Below are 23093 nucleotides of genomic sequence, written 5' to 3'. Positions count from 1 at the left end.
CCTTCATTTCCATTACCGGAGAAAAGCACTCGAAAACCATGTCCTATAGAAATCTACTTGAAGAGAAAGCTATATCCCTGTCATTTTTTTATGTTCTTCGCTATGTACAGATATCGATCCCTTAAATGACTTTTCATTTTCAAGTGGTTTTGCTGCTCGATCAGAGTTCACATCTTGTAGCATGGCATGAGCGCTCCTTATATACTACCTCTCTGTAGCTTATGTTTTTCAGAATTTAATAAGCCTGACCTCATTGCAGAGACATAAACCCTTTGCATTACATGTTTGCCGCTGGTTTTACAGCTCTTACAGCATGTTCTCTGGGAGCTATAAGATGTTTTCTAGCTTCAAATACATTGAACATTTTCTATGAAAAAAAATCTAAATCATATATTACAGATGTAGCAAAGCTTAACATGAGTCTGATAACTTGCTGTGGTATCTCCAAAGCCATTGAAAAGGTCAGATAAACAGTTCATTGGACATGACGTTTCATCATCAGTTTATTTGATCAGTTTTAGGGATGCAAAAAACATTGCTAAAATGGCTGAAAATGGATGGAAACTGACGTTAAAAATGGTTAAGTTAAATTTTTCTACATGTATATAAAAAATTCTAATTTCTAAATGCTTATCCATATTTGATCTGCTCACCAGAGTCTGTTCAGACTAAAGGTATAAAGTGAAGTAAATGAATATTAAAGGGATTGTCCAGTTTAGAAAACTCAACTTATTGAATACTGAATTCATAGTATGGGTTCAGGGTCATCATCTTATGAGTAGAGAAGAGAGAGAGGAGCTGCAGTGAGTCTCCTGCTCTGAAGGATCTGTCCCGTCTTGTATTACATAGACAACTCCTTGATTTAGTTGGGGTGATAATGTAATGCTTAGTTTTTCCTGTGGGGGCACTGTAGGGAATCTGAACACTTATTGTTAGGTTCCTCAAAGATCAATACTTTGTGATCTGTCTATTGTCAAGGCACCTTTATAATGAGTAGTAATTGTCCAGCAGAAAACGCCTTCAGTCTGACTAAGCAATGCAGGGAAAATCGAGAATTCATATTGTGTCAGGTTGCTAAGACATTTTGAAAAATTATATGCTTCCAACTATTCGGAACAGTTTGGAGAGGACCCTTTTCTGTAGTAATATAACCGTACCCCAGGTTACAAAGCAATATCCAGGCATGGTCAGGTGAGTTTGGCATGGAAAATGAACTTGATTGATCCACACATAGCCCTCTAGTATGGAGATTACGAGCCAGACCAAGCCACGATCAGTGTCTGACCTCACAATTGTTCTTCTGGAAGAATAGGTACAGATTCCCTCAGATATCCTCCAAAATTTTATAGAAATCCTTCCCAATAGAGTGGAAACTGGTTTAGCTACAAATGGGGGGCCAACTCTATATTAATGACTATGGATTTAGAATGGGATGTCATAAAATCTTCTATAGTGTGTGTGGGGAAGGAAGCTTGGTAGTGGCAATGGTGTGGACCCAAACAGTCAGAGACAGAGATACAATATATTGTGCAAACAGGTTTATTTGGTAAAAAAAAACAGTTAAAAATAAATAAGAAAAAATAAAACACAGCCTTAACTTCAGGCAAAAGGGCAAACAAAACCCTGCTCGCCCAAGCTCTAACTAAACAGTACAAAACTATCTATACATGTGGTTTACTACTAACCACACAAAGTAAAACAAAAACAAAGTAGCAAACAAACAAATAAACCTTCACGTCAGGTACAAAAGGAGAAAAATAAAATACAGTCTTAACTTCAGGAAAAACAATGTGCTCGTCTGAGCACTAACTAAACAATGAAGTACTAACTGTATAGATGGCTTACTAACAGCCATATGAATCAACCAAAAAGAGTACAGCACGGTCTCACCAGGCTCTCAGTGTCTCAGGGCAGACCCAGGCTCCTCCTCTCCCTCCCAAGATCTGCCCTGAAGTGCAGGCTCTGCAACCTGAGGCCTATTCAAGACCACACACTGGACCACACATATGTCAGGAATCTGGTGCTGATATACCGGCACTCCAACACTCTGCCTGCCATCTTCTCACAGTAGTAACGTCCTGATATTTTTGTCAATATAGTCTAAGCCTAAATTGTATATCGGAGCTCACTGGGCACCGTGTTTAAGATTAGAGCTTACTTTCATACAGTAGTTGAAACTTTTTGTAAAGAAAAAATGTCATTTCTGGATTTCCTTTGTGCCGCCTGGTCTTATGGCTGGATTATTTGCCTATGATTTATTGCTGTGATTTTCTTTTAAATGAAATAACTAGGATACATCTAACGGGCAGGGGAAAGTTTGCAGAGTTTTCCTTCCACTATTAATCAAACAAGGTCTTATATTGTCTGGAAAAATATACATAAGCTGCTTAGCTACACCATGAATAGATTCGTTTGTTGGTGGAACTGGTAGAGGAGATTATCCAAGAAAGTCGAGAAGCTAATACAAATGTGAATGCTCTACATTTCCAGTAAGATGATAGGAATCGCAAGTATTGAATTTTTCACACCGTGGTGTGGATACAAAGCTGCGTAGCTCAGTGATAGAACATCTGAACTGGGTTGAAACATAAAATAAATCTCATGCAATGCAAAATCCATTGTGTATTATTTATTTCTATAGCTTTATTTTTATATTTTTATGCCATAATGTATCTCGCCTGTGGCTTATGTAAATTGGTTTTTGTTCTGCTTGCTTTAGATGAATGATAGCTTTAGAATCTAGTCCCTGGTGCCTTGAAGAGTCTGCAGATACCTTCTCAGATAACAGCTTAATGTGTATTTTTTCAAAGATTTGATATGTTCTTGATACATCGCCCTCGAATGCTCAGAGTAAAGAGATGATACAAATTAGGTCTGGACTATTGGTTATAAATGAATTATCAAAAAGTTTCTGGATATAAATTATGATATTCTTTAAAGGAAAATTCCCTCCCCAAGTGAAAGTTCATTTTTTTATTAAAATTTATTGTACTTTAGTCTCCGAGCCATAATACGTATAATTTTTGCATAGACTGAACATGTATGCAATATATATTTTAGAGAAATAGTTGTAAAAAGACTAAAAACAAAGGACAAGAGTTATATATGTTAATGTTGTACCCATGTTGCTCAGTGCTCACCTTAGAACAAGAAAAATTGTACTTAACGCCCCTTCCCCGGGGTACAATGATAATAGAGACTGCAGAAATCCAGATGTCTTGAAACCTACACTGCACCTGAAGTGGAGGATCTTCTGATCCTAAGGAATTGCCGATGAGAGCCTAAGGGCATAATTTCAATAGAACAATAATCCTCCACTTCGATATTAATATCTTTCAAAAAAAGATTAAAAATGCCCATCTGTTGTCTTCTGCAGTTCCTCCAGTAAATGGTTGTGAAACCACATGGCTTTAGGACAGTGAGGCAGCTGCGACCTAGGGCTCGAGTCATGACCCATTCCTCTGTTGTGGCTTCTTGCCAGCTGTTGCTCTTTTCCAGTGGCAAATAGCCCTGCTTAGAAGGGGTTAACGACTAAGCAGCAGCTGGGCGTGGTTAGTTGTGTGACTGACAAGGGTGTGAGCCAATGTGCGTTCGGTGTGGGCGGCTGGGCTGGTTTCTTGGGACCACCCTTTCCCTATTTAAGGAGGGAAGTGACTCAACCTGCCGCCCTAGCCTCATCCCAGATCCTCAACTAAATTGCATATGGTGTAAGTCAGTGCAATACATTAGTTTGGCAGCAAGCTGCTTAGTTAGGCAGGTAGGGAGTATCACCCCCTTATGGGGTAAAATTGTGGGAAACCAGTCCCTTAGTTAGTATTGTGGAATGTCTCCTTTATTTACTGTTTGAATCTCCTACCTTGGGCAGGCTGCTACGTGTGGTACTCCACAGCAGGTGGTTGTGGTGTGGGTGCGGCCCAGTAAGCTGCTGGGAGCACACAGTCTTAGTCTGGTTGGTGTTAGTCTTACAGTGCAGAAACTGAAAGACTATCATTTATTTAAGCGGCTGCTTTGTACTGCAGTGGCAGATTCTCAGAGAAGTTATCAGAGAAGCACTCAGTTGGTGGTGTAGCCCAGCAGCAGTGGCGTAACTATCGCCGTAGCAGCAGAGGCAGCTGCTACAAGGCCCAGGACATTAGGGGCCCGGTGACAGCCGCTACTGCTGCTATCATTATACTCAAGGGTCTTTTCGGACCCCCGAGTATAATGATCGGCGGCCCGGGAGAGGAAAGAAACATAAAAACCACTGTTACTTACCTCTCCACGATCTGGGCAGGCTTCGGCCTAGTCGTCTGATGTCTCATTACCCCGGCCTGTGTCCCGGGTCATGTGATGTCTGATGTCTTTGAAGATGCCTGCGGAGGCCGACAGTGTAGGAGCCGGGAGATAGGTGAGTAACAGAGGTTTTTTTTAATGTTTTTCTCCCCCTGGGTCTCCGATTAATATACTCTGGGGTCTGAAAAGAGCGGGACATAATACTGTGTGCAGGAGCCACTATGGAAGCCCCGGGGGGGGGGGGGGGCGGCATTTTTTGCTGTCTCGGTGGATTGAGGCGGCCCTGTGGACGCAGCGCTGCTCCATCGGCCGCCCTTCATGCTTTGCAGAGAGCAGGTCCTCTCCCTACCTGCTCTCTGCATACTAACTCCACCCCCTCCGCTCCCCCTCCATTCGCTCCTCCCCCTCCTCCCCACACGCCGGGTGACGTGACCACGTAATCAGGCCCGCACCCGACGTGTGCCTGCATCCTACGCGGAATTGCAAGTGGGTGGAAAAAAAAAACAGTCCTCAAGCCCAAGGAAGGGCTAGACAGACATTCAAAAGCCCCCCTCCCCCAGAACCCCCCCTCCCCCAGCACTCCAACCCTTCCCCAGCATTCCAACACAATAATGGTGTCTGCCAGCTTTGACTGAGGCGCCATTTTACCGGCAATCACAGGCACCCGGAGCAAGCTTCGGGGCCTGTGTCCGTTTTTATGGCAGCCGGGAGCCTTGTGAAGGCTCTCCAGCCTGTCATTCTATACTTTCTATTGTAGGCTACTCTATGTAGCCTGCAATAGAAATGTCGGATTTTTGCGATGCATTGTAGTATTGATCAGACACCTGGGGGGTCTAATAAGTACAAAAATAAAATTTTTTAAAAAAAAATATTAAAAAAATAAAAAGTATTAATTCAAAACACCCCCCCCTCGTCCCTAGAACACATATAAAAGTATGTAAATACTGTGAAACACCTACACGTTAGGTACCCCTGTGTCCTAAATCGCCCGCTCTACAAATCTATAACAATATTTTTCCCGCACGACTGCAGTGCTAACTACTGAGCCACCGTGTTGCCCCTTTGAGCTGCTGATTTTCCACATGCCTTTTATCTTTAAGGGACTTTACATGCCAGAATTTGGCATTTGAGGATGCCTATATGTCTCCCTAATATGTACCAGAGATGGGCAGTTAATAAGCCAGACAATTGATTCTTACTGTATCTCTGACATCTATTGGGACTCTGAATCCTTTAGAAAAGGTTCATGCTTAATAGATATCACTGTTTTCCTTTTATGAAAGTCTTAAAGCAATTATAATCAACAGCATAAATGAAGAGTTCAGGTGAATATAAAAAATATCTTATTAAAAAAAATACTTTGTACTGTTCTTTGTGATCTCCTCTGGCTTGGTAGACATGTTGTGTTTCTTTATTGTTACAAATTTTCATAAATAAACAATTTAAAAAAAAACAAAAAAAAAAAAACTTTATTCTCCACTTTTCAGGCAGAGTTACTTTCTGAGCTATTCTTTGAACAGGGAAGGGGTAGAATGAGTCTGCTAGAAAAGACACTCAAACAATTGCTACTGCTGCACTGCACTACTCTGTGCTCTTTTAACACTGCTAGATTTGCAGATATGAGGCTACAAGTGCACAGAATGAGGTAATATATCAATTAACAAACAGGCAGAAGCCTCCTACTTTACCTGTCCTTCTCCATAGAGCTCTGTGTGTTATGTAAACAATAAGTCTAATTGAAGATAAGGAGCAGGAGAACAGCTTAATAAATTATGAAGGAAACCAATATCTTTAATAAGATGTATAAAACTGGTTTTTATTTTGAAATGAACAATTCATTTATGAAAGTTGTATATAACTGGAGGTATGCTGTAATTAACATATCTTATATTTATTATTTTTGTATTATTTCTGGCCAAAAAACTGGTGTTAAAAAAGGAACGCATTTTTACTACAAAATTTGAGACTTTATGCTGGTTTGCTCTCTGCACACCACTTTTCCAAAAAGTGAGCATGGTGGAGCTTAGCGAAGGGGACATGTTGTCTGGAGCCTGGCAGATTTAATATAATTTAGAACAGAAACTGACACACATTATCCTAGCTACATTGGAATTCCTGGCACATGGAGAGACAATAAAGCACCTCATTATTAAGAAGCTTGTGCATTTTAATACGTTAAGTGCTGCGCCACTATGGTACACAGGGGACAAACTGTACACAATCTTAAATTGCCCCATTGTCTCACAGGGACCTGGAATGTTGCATACAATGTTATATTACCTACCTTACTGAATGCCTAACTTACGAACTGTATATTCTTATTTTTAATAAATCAAAAATATGCATATATTTTTATAGTAACATATGAATCAACTCAATAGAAGATATTTATCGAACGAGGTATTCTAGAAAATTAGTGTAAGAAATTAGCAAATTTTGCAAATGAGTTTTTTTTTCTTCACATTCTAGTTTTCCGAAAAGTGGGCTTGGCGATGCTTAGTAGAGATGATGTTGCTTCTGTTTCCTGGCTGAATGCCACTGACTTGTAGTTTAGATCAGAAACCGGTGTAAAATATGCTACGTACTCTAGGGTAGGTAACTTGGTAGTAGCAACGGAGAGAAGCCAACCAGTTAGAGACAGGGACATAACATCTGGTGCAAAGAGGCTTATTTGAAAAATAGCAAAATAAATAAACCTTCAGGTACAGAATAATCAAAATAAAATACAATTTTAACTTCAGGCAAAAAAGCAAAACAAAACTCCTGCTCGTCTGAGCTCTAACTAGTACAGGATAAGCCTGGCTCTATGTGTGGCTTACTAATGGTTACACGAACAAAACAAAACCACAACAAAATGGAACAGCTAGGTCTCACCAGACTCTCAGTATTTCAGGACAGACCCAGGCGGCTCCTTTCGCACCCAGCATCTGCCCTGAAGTGTAGGCTCTGCAGCCTTTTATGGCCCAGTAATGAGTCTGGGACATACACTTGGGCTGAGGCCTTCTCAAGACCTGCTCTGGACCACACATATATCAGAAACCTAGGGGAGATATATACCGGGACTCTAGTACTCTGCCTGTCACCTTCTTACACTACATTTGAGTTTATGGTGCATGGTGGGCTTGCAAAGAGCCCAATTTTTTAAGAGGCATGTTTGAATAGAACTGAGCTGTAGAATGTCGTATTACCAATGAACATGATTCCTTTTGATGTAAAAAAAAGAAAATGGACATGTTTTCTAATCCTGGATAATTCCTTTAACTAATACAGTTTCCTATTAAACCAATTCAACACATTATCCCAACATGCTGACAAAAGCTGTGAAAGGGTACAATTCACACATTCCCGAGAGAGTGGCAAAACATAGACACAAGTAAGATAGTTGACAAATCCCTTTGTGTTAACTTATCAGGAGATATATCAGGTTTTTAACTTGTAATATCCATATCTTGACATGTCCAGCCAAGAGGACAGAGAAGGGAGAATCGGTCTATAGCTGTATAGTTCAGTCTTCATAGTCCATTAATATTATGGTGAGGTTTTTTATAGATATTTCTAGAATCTGATAGTATAATGAATTACGTCTTCCCCTAGAACACATATACAATGAGGCAATTAAATATGACCTTTAAGATGAAACCAAGCATAGAACAAATGGGAACAGGAAACGCTAGTACGGTCTATGTCTAAATCGCGTTACGAAAAATAACGTTATAGAATAAGCATTTCCTTTGTTACAAAAAAAATTGCAAATTGAGGTGATAAAAAGTCAGATTACCTGATTACTATTTCAGTTTCTAAAGATCTGGATTTGAAGTGCAAACAACACATTGTAACGCAACGGCCTAGGCACAAATACAAAGCACAAAGAGTAAAAGTGTGGCCAATTTCATGCCAATTGCTCCCAGATAAAGGCTCGCAAATACAAGTAGATGAGAACCTTTGAAGAATACCACAGGTTAAATTGTTTCTCCTTACTAAAACCTCCTTGGTAACATGAAACATACAATATCATTTGTCAAATTAACCAACTACGAACAAAGAGAGCAATCACTATTATTACCCTTTCATTGTACCTGCCTAAAACATGAGGTTTTTTAAGGTTCATCGATGGACTGAACACCTGCTGTTAACTTTTTTCGAGACGAATGGGGTAATTTTAGGACATCAACAACTAAATGTCTTCTCATAGTGTGCTTATGATAACCCAATTGTTAGGATAGATGGAAGACAAGAATAGCATTAAAGGGGTTTTCCATGAATATAACCATATATACATTGTAGACAATTAAATATTTCACAAATATAAATAATTGAACTTTTTGTAGCATTTTGAAGATTTTCTCTATCCATGTTAGTCTGTTGTCTTTATCTTTTGCCAATGGATATGACCATAAAAGTAGGAACTTTCTATGTCGTGAGAGTGGTCAAAAAAACAGCCATGATTGACAGACTGTGTAAGGTTATTAGGCAGGAACAGTGCAGATATAGTTAATGTTCAGAAGCCCCAAACATTATGGAGGTGTCATCTATGGCAAGATGATCACTACTGGTCAAAACAAATCAACCAACTAAGAGTGTCCATTGCGTGCATATACATAGTCCAATATTGTGGGCACTGTCTTTTATATCTGCTGTGTTGAATTTTTGATAAGTACCTCATTTAGATCTATTTGTTACCTCATGATGTTTATACTGATATAGAAAGACTTGGAACAAGTAAAGTTTCCGAGACATACAATCCCTGCTAGTGTTGGACTGGTAGAGTAACGAGAGTAACAGAGAGGATCCTCTATTAGACTAAGGCTCCAACACAATAATTGTCCAGTAGAAGACTATCAAAATTACTGTAGTTTATTTATGGAGGATTGTTTGAGGGTTGACCCCCCAGAATCATTTTACTTGAAGTATTGAACCACAGTCTGATATTGATCCCTCCTATTAAAAATGTAAGGAAGATAAACAAGATCATGTTATACAATGATATCTTTATTCTACTTGAACATAGATGACGTTAGTTTACATGAATTTGATATTCTGGAGTCCGGATACTTCCACGATGGTAGAAAGCTGTGCGTTGATGTCCACAGATAAATGAAGAATCCGGATTGTTCCTACAAGTGTGTAATTTACATAAGTAGTTAGTTCGACTACATCCAAAATTTACTATGTAAGAAACTCAAATTACGAAACATTGTACAATAAATTTTGTGGTTTGCCTTATGGATCTTTTCTTACTTTTCTTACAGACATCAACATGGCCGGAGAACCGAAACCTTACAGACCAAAACTAGGAAGTAAAAGGCCAATTTCTTCTTTGTACAGGTAGATCCATATAATTAATTCAATGTGTTTTTTGTAGTCTGTGCATATATGTAGTAACTTGCTGAGAGAGAGCAATGCTATGATAATAGTCATGTGCAGTTAGTTCTAAGGGCTCGTTCACACGGTGTAACGTCCCGCGAGATTTGACACGTGTACGCCGTGTGACCCTTTGTGTGCCGAACACGCTCCCATTCATTTCAATGGGAGCGGGGATCGTATGCACCGCGCTAGTTTGCGGCCGTGAATAAATGCACGGCCGCAAACTAGCGCGGCGCATACGATCCCCGCTCCCATTGAAATGAATGGGAGCGTGTACGGCACGCAAAGGGTCACGCGGCGTACACGTGCCAAATCTCGTGGGACGTTACACTGTGTGAACGAGCCCTAAAGTCTAAAGCTGGCCACACACATTGGAGAGGTGATGTCCAAAAGCTTGAGTGGTCAACAGCTCTCGCGCACATACATGTGTTCTCGATAAAGAGAGAAGAATGATACTATCAGATAGGTAGAAAATGGCTACTATGAGAACAAAAGTTGAAGTCAAACAAGCCCAACTCTATTCTCCCCAGTATCTACCACTAGATGAGAACCCATACATGTTAGGTCTTTGGCTGGTGCTACTGAAATCATATAACTCTGGCCAACGTTACTTGATATCGCTAAATTCCTAGCATTCTAAGAGACAGAAACCTGTGAAGAGGATCCAAATATGAGAGTAAGAATATAAAAGGTAACGTAGACAAGAAGTGTCTTTGTTGTCCATCAAATCCAATTGTATCACGTCTTTTGGGTGAGAAGAAGGACACAATGTAAGACATCATCATAAACTGAAAATAAGAATAACTAGTACTTAGGAATGACTTACATTCCAGTAATCGTCTTCAGGAATGCTCCATTTCACTGGTTTTCTGGCGTGCATTCATGTAGGCAGAATTCTCATTAAAATCCCTGATCCAAAGTAGCCTATTGAAATCTAACTTTTATTAAAGCAATGGAAGGCATCTCTTGGGAGCTTAAAGTATAAAAATCATTAAAAAATAATAAGAGGAGCTAATGCTTAACACAACATTACACATTTTCATAATTCTCAAAAGCTCTGTTCACGGTAATGTTTTTTTTTCTATTTATTCTATTTCATTGTTTTTACAAAAAAATGTGAAAAACATTTATGGTACGATAACTCTCTTGCTGTCAAGGATATCGGAACAGTTTGCAACTCTGGCCAATTTCATAATTTGAATAAGACAAAACTGAATTACAACATATGAACATACTATTATTCCCTTTTAGCCATATAGTTCCTAAAATCATTAAAAAATTTTGATAAAAAAAATCTAAATTCTTGCTTGTTGCTGAAAGTCTGATCAATATGGGTTCACATAAAGTCCTAAAAATACTAAATTGAAGGTGCAGAGTTATTTAGTGGTGCTTATCCCTGTCTACATATACTAATGCCAGATCCTAAGACACCAAATACACTGTCTACCAATAAGTATTTGGATACCTAGTAATGTTCTGTGGAGGTGGAGTTATGGTCTGGGGGTGTTTCTCCTAGTATGGACTGGGACCCTTGGTCCCAGTGTATGCTAAACTCAACGCCGACGCCCGTTGCACTATTTTAGATAACAGTATGCTTCCTACATTATGGCGATTCTATGGGTTGGACCAATATTACTTCCAGGATGACAACGCCAGATGTCATGTAGTGAGGTCTTCCATGTCTTGGTACAGTGACGATCAGGTTTACCGACTAGACTGGCCTGTCCAGAGCCTAGACTCGAACCCTATCGAGCACCTCTGGGACGAGTTGAATCACCAACAGCAGCCGTCCAAAATCAGTGAAAGAACTTACCTGTCTTCTCCAAGCCGAATGGAAGAAAATACCACTAACCATCATACAAGGACTTGTGGGAAGCCCCAGAGAGTTGAGGCTGTAATTTCAACTTGCACCATTCGGACCACAGGTGTCCAAATACTTATTGGTAGGCAGTGTATTGAAATCTCATTGAGCTGACAACCTAAAACTGGTCTTCTGAGATGGTGGTCTTCTCAAAGAAGATGGTTGATATGGCAAACTGAAAATCTGTTAAAGAAAATGTGGTCTGGGTAAGGGGATGGTCTACTCATAGAGGTGAGATTTTGCTGTATCCGCTCTTATCTAAAAAAAAAAACAAAAAAAAAACCCAGAAATTAGTGAAAATAATTTATTGAAAAAATCAGAGTATGCCGCCTGTCAGGATACAGTCATGTAAACCTTCCTGCATCTTTGTGACATTGTGATATTGTTTTGTTTTTACTTTATTGTTCTTTTGTATTATTATTATAATTCAAGCATTTTCCTAGAATTTTGTCGGAGATTTTAAAATCGTATAACTAAAGACAGGAAACTGTACAAAATTAAAAATAAAATAATTTAGCAGCCATTCTAGTGGCATTTCTAGTCCTTGCCACCCCACAAGCAGTGATGTCTCATGAGCGATGAATGAGACATCACCACTTCTAAAACACCGAGCCAGAAATGGCAGAAAAGCATCAGCAATGGAATGGCCATATACTGCAAGGGTTAGTAATACAATAGTTATATAGTTCGAGAATCACTATCATGGTTGAAAAAAGACATATGTCCAGTGGCGTAACTAAAGTCTTGTTGTCCCCGGTGCAATCTTCTGTCTGAGACCCCCTACTTCATCCCTACAGCAAATTCTTGATAGTGACGGTTATGGGAGCTAAGGAGTTTAATCCACCTTAGTGTGGTGAGGGTAATCTGTGAGTCTCCTTGGTTTATGGGCCAGATGGAAGCTGCAATCTCAATACAGTGCTTATGGACCCCCTAAGGCTCCTGGACCCAGTTCAACTGCCCCGATGCGACCTTCAAGTTACGCCCCTGTATATGTGCATCAATATTTTTCATATTTTTCTTCATTTTATCATTTCTTGCCTTTAGTCAGTTTTTCTTTTTTTATTAAATCTTGCATAACCTATTTAATGAGCAAAAGACAATCCAGAAATAAAATATCAAGGTGTTCAAGGTTGACTTTGGCTATGGGATGAGCAAGTCTTGTATTTGTAGAAATCCTTGTCAGAACTGGCAGTAATAGTTGACAGGCTGCGGGTTCAAGACCCGCAGCACAAGACACTTTGTAATGCGGGTTTTATACATTTTATTGCCCTAAATACATGTGAGATATGAGAACATTCCCATGCACGTAAGTTGAGTTTTCACTAATGAATTCACATACAATGGAAAACTTCTATCCAGATTTGTCAGACCGTCATAGAAAAACATCAGTAAAAATAAATGTCATGGAGTGAATGACAATTAGGCGGGTCTACCGAACATCCAGGACAGAATTCTAAGAGTAGCCTCTAATTTCTGCTTGAGATCTTCTACTAAAATGCGTGTTTTGGGACCTTAAATGCTATAAAGTCTAATCCCATGATTTACTGTCCTCACCAGACCCCTTTACATTGAGTTTTTTTGTATGAGCAACACTGTATAACATTGCAGACAAATTAATCAAAAGAAATTACACAAATTCATCAAAATAGATTGCAGATTATATTGTCATGAACATTATTGCTGAGAGCAGCTGCTGATATTATCCCATAAGGGATCTATGGTTTATTGAACCATCAAACTCCACTTAAAGATTTTGTTTTTTGCAAGTTTTCCACATTAACGAGAAATATCTCTCTTGGGCTAAAACCAACTGCATATCAGAAGAATGAACAGAACCATACTTAAATATGTAGACAATTGGAAGTTAAAGGAGTTTCCAGGATCAGAAGATTTTGGATATTGATGACCTATCAGGTAGCTAGATCATCAGTAACCATCTAATAGGTCCAGTATCAATTTGGTTGGGGTCTAAATCCAAACTCTGAACAAATCAGGTGATGCGAGATCAGGTGATGCGACCACCGAAAGCCATGTACTAAGTATATCTGGCTTGCCAGTTAAGCAGTTTACTTTTGAAAAAAGGTGTGGCAAAGCCAGAAATGCGTTTGTGTGTTTGCCAATAAAACCATTTTTGCATATCCGTGGTGAAAGCGCAATTCCTACTGTCCAGAACTCCCATTGAAGTTTGGTCTTGGTCCTTGGTTACATGTACTTAGTATATAACTGGAATCATCCCTGCTCCTACTAAAGTGAATGGAAGCAGGGCTGCAGTTCCAGGCGCCACCAGTAGACTGTAGGGAACGGAAGCTCATTCCATTGTGTGGTGCTCTGTACACAGTAGTCAAGGCGCCTAAAACCCCAGCTCTGTTCCCATTCATTTTAAATCCATGCCAATTTCTTACTAAAGTATGTGTGTGTGTATATATATATATATATATATATATATATATATATATATATATATATATATATTCATATAGAGGCTAGAACAGCCGTAATGAGTACTGCAGTAGTTGTCCTGTAGAATTAAATGGGACTACCTAGGGGCATAGCTATAGGAGGTGCAGAGGTATTAGTTACTACCAAATCCCTGGATCCCGAGGGAGCCTCAACGGTTCCTCTGTGACATAAAATATACCACTATTCTAGATGGCAAGATAGAGGCCCCATTCCATATTTTGCATGGGACCCAGGAGACTTGAGCTACACCTCTGGAAAACTGCTGCAATACTCTTTATGACTAGAGATGAGCGAAAACTAAATGTTTCGAACCCCATTATAGTCTATGGGGGGAAATGCTCGTTTCAGGGGTACGCAACATTCGATCAAATTCTACTTACCAAGTCCATGAGTGAGGGTCGGGCTGGATTCTTCTCCCTGCGCAGCGTCCCCGCGTCCTCTTCCGGCCTTGAATTCACTCTGCTAGGCATCGGGCCTGGGCAGAGCCGACTGCGCATGCCCGCACTACAAGCAGACATGCGCAGTCGGTTCTGCCCAGGCCCGATGCCTGGCAGAGTGAATGAAGAGCCGGAAGACGCCGCGGGGAAGCTGCACGGAGAAGACTTCTAAAGGTAGGAGAAGAACCAGCGTTGATTGGCAATGTATAGCATTCTGCCAATCAACGCTGGTTCTGCATCGAATCTTAACTTCGAACAGCTAGTAGTACTCACTCATCTCTATTTAGGACCACTATTGAAAATGAGAGAGCTCTGCAGCTCCTGCTAGCAGAGGAAACAGCTGATCTGTGGGGGTCCTAGTAGTTGGACCCCTCATCAATCTAAAATGAATGTCCTAGTCTATGGATTGGACACGCTTTTTTAAAAAATGCATAAGCACTTTAATGGAGAACTATAAAAGCTACTTCTAAATATCATTTGGCTGAGTGTTTGGTGTGAAAACCATTGTCATATATTGTAGGCTGTGTATATCTAAGACTGCATGGATGTATATGATATGTGATTTCTATCGGTCACTCACTCAGCTCTTGGCGACAGAAGATTGCGAAGTGAAATAAAATATGTCCGATGTACATTTTTGTCCCAAAGACTTCACTTCTTAAAATAATTTAAGAACCCTTTGAAAAATGAAGTGTCTTGGTTTAATAGCCTCATTTGCATTTGGGCCTTGGATATCTCTTGAAATGTAATATCCATCAAGGCTCTGCGTGTAAAGCGATGATTATGGTGTTTCCTGAAACACTAATACATTTTCTTCTCCCCCGCCTCGGAGCTATAAGATGTGTCACTAGCGATTAGCCTCTGACTGTGCACGTAGCCGTCAATGATGTCCAACTTAAAGAGCAGCTGATTAGGCTTGAGGCGGAATATGACAGAATCACCGCTGACCTGACACATCCGCCGCAATGCTGGGTGTTCTACAACAAAAAGACTGAAATGGCAGAAGGATGGGATTTGGTAACAAAAGACGCATTATGGTTAATGATGAAATACACTTACTCATTTAAAGTAGTGGCTGAAGGTGGTGAAGTTCTGTATATAACAATTATCGTATCTCTTTGACATTCTAAAGACTGTTCTACAATACATATTTACTGTATATATAAGATGAGCCCATTAGGTTGCGACATGTCTCGTTTCTTGGAGGACCTGCGCCTCAATGGACTCAACAGTCCCTGCAGAGGGACTGCTGATCTCTGTGAGTGACATCACTAATTCCTCCCCAGTGACTGATGAGGATAGATTGTGCCGCAGGGCTTCCAGGGACCAAGGCACAGGGTGCGTTTGAAAGGGCTACAGAGTCTGGGGTTCTGCTGAATTTGGGAGCTAGTGAGTATTTTTGAGTATGTTTTATTTTTACGAATGCCCAGGCCACTCTGGAGCTTGTCCAATTCCTAGACAACATCTTTAAAGAGGACCTTTCACCATTTTGCACACAGGCAGTTCTATATACTGCCGGAAAGCTGACAGTGCGCTGAGTTCAGCACACTGTCGGTTTTCCCGATCTGGGCCCAGTGTGAAGAGCTCACGGTCCCGGTACCGTAGCTCTTCTATGGTCAGAAGGGCGTTTCTGACAGTTAGCCAGAGACGTCCTTCTTCACAGCACAGCCAATCGTGCTGTGCTGTGAGAACCGAGAGGAACGCCCCCTCCCTCCCTGATAATGCTCGTCTATGGACGAGTACTGCGAGCAGAGGGAGGGGGCGGTCCTCCCGGCTCTCACAGCACAGCGCGTTTGGCTGTTCTGTGAAGAAGGACGTCTCTGGCTAACTGTCAGAAACGCCCTTCTGACCATAGAAGAGCTATGGTACCGGACCGTAAGCTCTTCACACCGGGCACAGATCGGGAAAGCTGACAGTGTGCTGAATTCAGCGCACTGTCAGCTTTCCGGCAGTATATAGAACTGCCTATGGGCAAAATGGTGAAAGGTCCTCTTTAAAAACTATGCCCCATAGTGCACACATCATACTATCCCATAGTACACACAGTATAATTTCCCACAGTGGCCCTTACAGTTTTCATTTTTCCAAAAATTTCAAGCTCGACTGAACTCCAAATTTTTGGGTTTCGGCATTCACAGGCTATTATTATACTCTGGTTTATCTTCAAGACCAAGGGGAGGTGATTGAACACAACAAACAATGCTACTTACCTCCCCTGGGCTCCGGTGCTGGTCTTGATCCTCTTCCAGTCTCAGAGATGTCAGAAACTGCTGAGGCCTGTGATTGGAACTTAGCGGTTAAGTTGGCCTCATGACGCATAGTGTTAATCATGGGCCTCAGCTGTTTCTGACATCATTCATGAAGGCTCTGAGAGCAAAAGAGGCCTGAAGACCAGCACCACAGCCCAGAAGAGGTGAATAACACTGTTTGTTAAAAGGGTTATCCCGGATAACTGGAAAGCCCTACACTAATCTAAACACCCTGCCCCCTCCTACTTTCTAAATAACAAAATTAATCAAAAAAGTATGCTTACCCACATTTTCTGATTATCCGGTGACAATTTGTTTCCCCATTTCTGGAAACGGATCCTCACTACTTGCCTTCCCCCATCCATTCCATGGCAGCAAGGCAGCTCCTCCTTCTGTACTGATTCGGCAGGGTGCGCACTCTCCTCTTCTCCAAGCACTGTGCACACTACTGCCAATAATTCACCTCTACTGCGCATCCACACATGCGCAGTAGAGATGGATCATTGCTGCAGAGAAGAAGAAGTACAGGAGCACTACAGGAGGAGCTGTCTCGCTGGAAGAAGTCTGGAGAGTGAGTATATTATAGGGGTTGGGCTGATTAGTTAAGGAAGGGCGGGATAGCTATTGAGACAGTTAGGGGATGTATATTGGAGGGAGGGAGTGAGGAAGGAGGGGGGAGTAAGGTGAGAGAGGTTAGTGAGGAAGTCACATAGCAGGAAGCTGAAGCATGTAAACAAATGCAGGAGATACCAGGAGCTCCCAGAGACATCCAGAAATATGGCTAAAGGTATATGAGTGCATTTATTATTCCATTAATAGCACTAACAGACATTTAAAAAAAAACACATCAGTTTTATCACCTCTCCTGTTCATTATACTCTGTCTCCAGTCTGACATCAGTATTCATTGTATGCTACATCTTTTATACACGGGAGATGCAATCTGCTGGATCACCACTTAATAATAACCCTATTATGGTTTAAAATGATGCAGCATACTTTGGAGAGAAAATATTCCTATCAGTAGTTGCAGTACAAAGCTTGTGCAATCCCATCCTATTCACTATTCATGAATATAGTGCTTTACATTCTAATTCTCCTGAGCCATTCAAACAGGTGCAGAATTTTCTTAAGGTGGTTGTGAAACAAGGGACTACATTAGAAAAGCAATCAAAGTCTAAGTATATTTTTACACTCCGGTTGAATTGGAAAATCAGCAGACTGTGACTGAAAAGGGCTTTGATTGGAAATGTACTTCCTCTCGTAAAAATTCAATGGCGATAACTCCCAGCAACAGATGTGCATATTTGTAATGGGAATGCGTTTAAACTGAGACCTGACATGAAATTACTTATTAGCGGCATTCTAGAAAATTACAATGCATAAAATTATCTCTACTTGGTAACAGTAAATGATGTACAGAACATGAAGCTGTGCATAACATTCGCTTTCCCTCTAGTTTCATATATCTTTCATCCAAACACCCCATTTGGAGCAAATCCAATTCATCGACATAAAGGTCAAATACAGTAAAGCCCCAGTAAAGGATACTGAACGTTATGCTTCAGCAATGTCAGACCAATGCTCAATATGAAAGAAACGTAGCCCTATCATTGAGAATAATGTCATCAGAATGCTCAGCTTAAAATAAAAAGTTTGAATTTTGTTACAAAAATGTCCCCTTTAGGATAAGATATTTAAAATTTTGTCACCAAATTTTAAAATCACAAAAGCACATTCTACATAATTTAGAATTCTTGCAGGCATCACCTTCATAAAGATCTTTGTGACCGATCTGTATTACAAATAGAGATAACCATTTACCATAGTTTTTCTGTCGTAAGGCTCACTTCATCTCCAGGGCTTTAATAGACACATCTTAGAAGCATTATTAAAGTTTTATAGATAACTGTTCTCTTTCTGGAGTGTAGGGACTATTCAGATATTAAAACAAAAGTAATAAAATCGAGGAGGGAAAAGTTGGAACAATAGGACTATACTTCCAGGAATCTACTCACAAAACTTAGGTATGTAAATTCAAGTTTTTAATCCATCATGCTATAAAATGATTGTTCGATAGTGTTATAAAGTTGTAGACTTCACACTATATCCAGTTTAGTATGGGCTAGAGAAGAGGAAAATTTTAAATTACTGCAGCACCTTACTTCCTCCCTGCCAATGGTACCTGTAGATAGATAGATAGATAGATAGATAGATAGACTTAAATATTTTATCTAAACAGGGGTTCACAATCATTTTTATATCTGCTAATCAATAAAATTCTGTGAGAATAGCAGCAAGACATATATGTAATATTTTGCTTCACACCATTTGTGAATACTGTGGGGAAGGTAGCTCAGTAGCAGTAATGGTGCGGACCCAACCAGTGAGAGACAGGAACACAAAAACTATAGGAAACAGGTTTAGTTTAAAAAAAACTTCAGCAAGATAAATAAACCTTCACGTCAGACACAAAAGGAGCAAAAAAAAATATAGCCTTAACTTCAGGAAAAACAATGTGAAACAAAACCCTGCTCGTCCGAGCACTAACTAAACAATAAAGTGCTAACTGTATGGGTGGCTTACTACCAGCCACATGAATCAACCAAAAAGAGCACAATACAGTCTCACCAGACTCTATGTGTCAGGACAGACCCAGGCACTTCCTCTCGCTTCCAGGATCTGCCCTGAAGTGCAGGTGTTAGAGAATTGCTAGGACAGCAATTCCCCAGTAGCTGCTGGAAACCCTGGAGGCAGGGGCACAAGAGCACGCCGCGTTATTTTAACGCGGCGTATACGCTCCTAACTCCCATTGAAATGATTGGGAGCATTTTGAGCGCGTCATCTGCCGTCACATGTATACGTGCCAGATTGCGCTCCACTTTCCTCTGTGTGAACTCGCCCTTAAACTGCTCATGCCTCCTGCACCACAGCATGCGAGCAGAGGGTGGTGCAGTGACACAAACAGGCAGGATCTGCAGCTTTTTATGGCCCAGTAATGAGCCTAGAACCCACACCTGGGCTGAGGCCTATTCCAGACCCACATTGGACTACACGTATGTTAGAAATCTGGGGAAGATATAGCATGATTCCAGCACTCTGCCTGTCACCTCTCACAATACTCAGAGAAGAACACCAAATTAATAATAAATATTTTTTTTATTAATAAGGATCGACCGTCATTGTCTGATCCCAGAAAACCCCTTTATGGGTCATTTCACACATCACATTATTTTGGGAAAAAAATAAATATGATAGTTTTTCAGGTATTTATTTTTTTTAATAATACCCAAAGTCAAAAGTTTGGGAAATATAAAGTGTTTTTACAATAGGATTAATTTTTTGTTTAGTCTCAAAAAACTACAGTGATGTTTTCCAAAGGAAAAAAAAAAGTTGTATGAAAGTAATATTAATATGAATTGAAGAATATGAGTTTCCATTGTCAGATATTTGATATAAACAACCCCATCCATGAACAATAACATTTCCTGGTTTTCTGTATTTTCGATGCAGCCGTTTCCTGACACTCCTGAGCTTTATCGTAATTCCAGATTTAATGAAAAATCCTTTTCTGCATAGCGATTTCATAAAAAGTACAGATAATTATTCTGATAAAAATGCACTATACGGCAAAAGCAGAAAGCAGAACTCATCTTGTAGACATGACACAAGGCAACATAAAAGCTTTGCTTAGAAACATTTCATCCTGAGGACCGGCACATTACTTATAGGCACATTTTATGCATGTAAACATCTGTTTGACAGTTCTATTTAACGCTGATCTAACAGAGATAATGAAAAAGTTACACATCAGCAACATGCAAATGCTTGTCACTGCAATGAAGACGCGAGTCAGTCTGGAATTACGTAAAGTGTCCTCGTCTCTTCTATAAGCCCGGCCAAGATTCAGCATAAAGATGGAGCCTGTCATTGAAAAACCCTGTAATACCCCCTTGTACCGTGTGCTACAATTACTATGAACAATGGCCCTGTCTATTCCATGTGGTATATAGTTAGACTTTATTTATGGTGTAGCTGAGTTGAGTTGTCATCTATTATTCTTTTGTTCTCTGTGATAAAGGGACTGCTTATGATACAATGCAGAGTTATGTGAAGCCGCATTGGAATATAGTACACACATCTGACAAACTCATTCCTACTAGTGATGGGCGAACCTTGAGATTATTCCTGAGGTTCGCCCATAAGTTTCGGCTCAGTCCAAACAAACCAGAAGTGCTATACTCTGGGGTCTCTTCAGATACCCGTGTCTTATATTGTTTGTTCTCTGAAAAAAGCCCTTGAACTTATTTTTCAGGCACCAAAAGCGAATCAGAATCTTTTTACGTATCTTGTAAAATGGTTTGCGTTAGTAACCTAACCCTTAATTACATTTACAATTGATGGTGCAGGGTCAGTGGGTCTTAAACAAACTTGCTGGCACTCTTTCTCTGTCTTGAAACGCGTTGCTTGGCAGTGGCCCCGTGCCCTCTCTATCACCTCTCCTTTACGATAAGGGGGAGGTGCTGTAGTGGAGTGGATGCATCTATGGGAGCGAGCAGGGGTGGCATCTGATGTCTGGTCAGCCCACAGCCAGTAGTGATGCAGGAGATGGCACTCGAAAGGTGAACTTGAGAGGCAGGAAGTGGAACTCTAAAGCAGGACTCAAGAACGGGTGCCCTGCCATGGCAGAAGGAAACAAGACACTTGTTCAGAATGGTTCGGAGCTATGGTATGCCTATTCTCCATCTCCATGACATCTCAAGACATAGTTACATAGTAGATGAGGCTGGATGAAGACATCAGTCCATCAAGTTCAACCTATAACCCTACAATCCCCTACAGTGTTGATCCAGGGGAAGGCAAAAACCCCATGAGGCTCATGCCCATTGCCCCATTTCAGGGGAAAAAAATCCTTCCTGACTCAAATCTGGCAGGCAGTAAAAAAAACCCTGACTCAACGTGTCCTTAAAACCTAGAGTCCATAACCAGTTATATTGTTCTCTCAGGAAAGCGTCTAGGCCCTCTTTGAACTTGTTTAATGAATCCACCATCACCACTTCCTGGGGCAGAGAGTTCCATAACCTAGCACTAGAGGCACTGACTGTAACTAGGGCTTATTTTTGGAGTAGGGCTTATATTTCAAGCTTATGCCAAAAACCCTGCAAAATCAAGCTAGGGCTTATTTTTGGGGTAGGGCTTATTTGTGGTGAAACAGGGTATATCCAGAGTATAACTAGTGTAGGCCCAGGAGAGGTGTGGGCAAAATAAAAACCAGATTATTTGATCATTATGATGTCACCAGCCGCACATGATTGGACCTCGTGAACCTGGTGCGCGTGATGTTAGAGAAGATGCCGGAAAAGGACACACGAGACTGCAAGAGCGCACAGGTGAAGACTAGAGATGAGCGAACACTGTTCGGATCAGCCGATCCGAACAGCACGCTCCCATAGAAATGAATGGAAGCACCTGGCATGCAGACTTTGCCGGCGGCCGGCTGCTTAACCCCCCATGTGCCGGCCGCTTCCATTTATTTTTATGGGAGCGTGCTGTGAGCATGCTGTTCGGAACGGCTGTTCCGAACAGTGTTTGCTCATCTCTAGTGAAGACTAGATCCCAGGAAGGAAGACCAAATTCTTAGGAGTGGAAAAGAGAGTTGTTGTTTTTTGTTTTTTTTTACCATACCTCTCCTTGGCCTGGTAGATGTGAGGAAGGGGCATATCTGAGCATTATAGTAAGTGACACACCCAAAAAATTTCAGTTTTGGCCAATTTCTGTTTCAGCTTGTTACGAACCAGCTTGCTTATCTTTAAAACTCTAGAAGATCTGTGAATATAAAGATATATACTTTGTGATGTTGGACACACTGTCAGTAGTTGGTGCCAGTAAAGTCATATACTGTATATAGTGAATACACAGCATGTAGATATGATGAAAGAACACAGTATTTATTTATCCGTGATCAAAGTATTATCCAGGAAAACAATAAGAATTTTATCGAAGATTTTTTGGTCCTCTTGGCACTTTTCAATGAGATCTCTAAAAATAAATCCGTACAAGAAGATATCAGTGTCTGGATAATATAAGTAAATAAAAGACAATGACCATTTATTTTTGTGTTGCCTTTCACAATGAAATGTACTGTATATGTTTGTTGGGAATGGAAAAACAACCTTCTCAAGGTTTTTATAAAGTTCATTTAGTAAAGAAAAATAATAGAATAAAAACAATAATATGTATCAGTGAAGGGTTAGCAAAAAGCATACTGAAAGCGGTTATCCGGGATAAATTGATCTCTCTAATTTAAGTTACCCCCCTCCCCATACCTACCTTCTAAATTACTTAGTGTACTAAAAATCTATATTTACCTAGATCGCGGTCACTTACACTAACCCACACACCCCATCATACTTACCTGTCTTCTGGGCAGGATCTGCTGGGCATGGAACAT

At 40.5% G+C, this 23093-nt stretch overlaps 1 protein-coding gene across 4 annotated transcripts in view; it reads left to right on the top strand.

Moving 5' to 3' along the window:
• The window catches only part of RALYL (RALY RNA binding protein like), a 303777-nt gene that overhangs the window by 163001 nt on the left and 117683 nt on the right, over positions 1 to 23093 (top strand). For all 4 annotated transcript variants that reach the window (XM_075270366.1, XM_075270365.1, XM_075270364.1 and 1 more), the window contains exon 2: positions 9522 to 9597. In XM_075270366.1, coding sequence (XP_075126467.1) covers positions 9522 to 9597 — 76 coding nt within the window. The remainder of the gene's footprint in view (positions 1 to 9521; positions 9598 to 23093) is intronic.

The sequence above is a fragment of the Leptodactylus fuscus genome, chromosome 4 (assembly GCF_031893055.1).
Source record: "Leptodactylus fuscus isolate aLepFus1 chromosome 4, aLepFus1.hap2, whole genome shotgun sequence".
Lineage (NCBI taxonomy): Eukaryota > Metazoa > Chordata > Amphibia > Anura > Leptodactylidae > Leptodactylus > Leptodactylus fuscus.
Note: the sequence above shows the minus strand (reverse complement) of the source record. Positions and strands in the feature narration are given on the sequence as shown.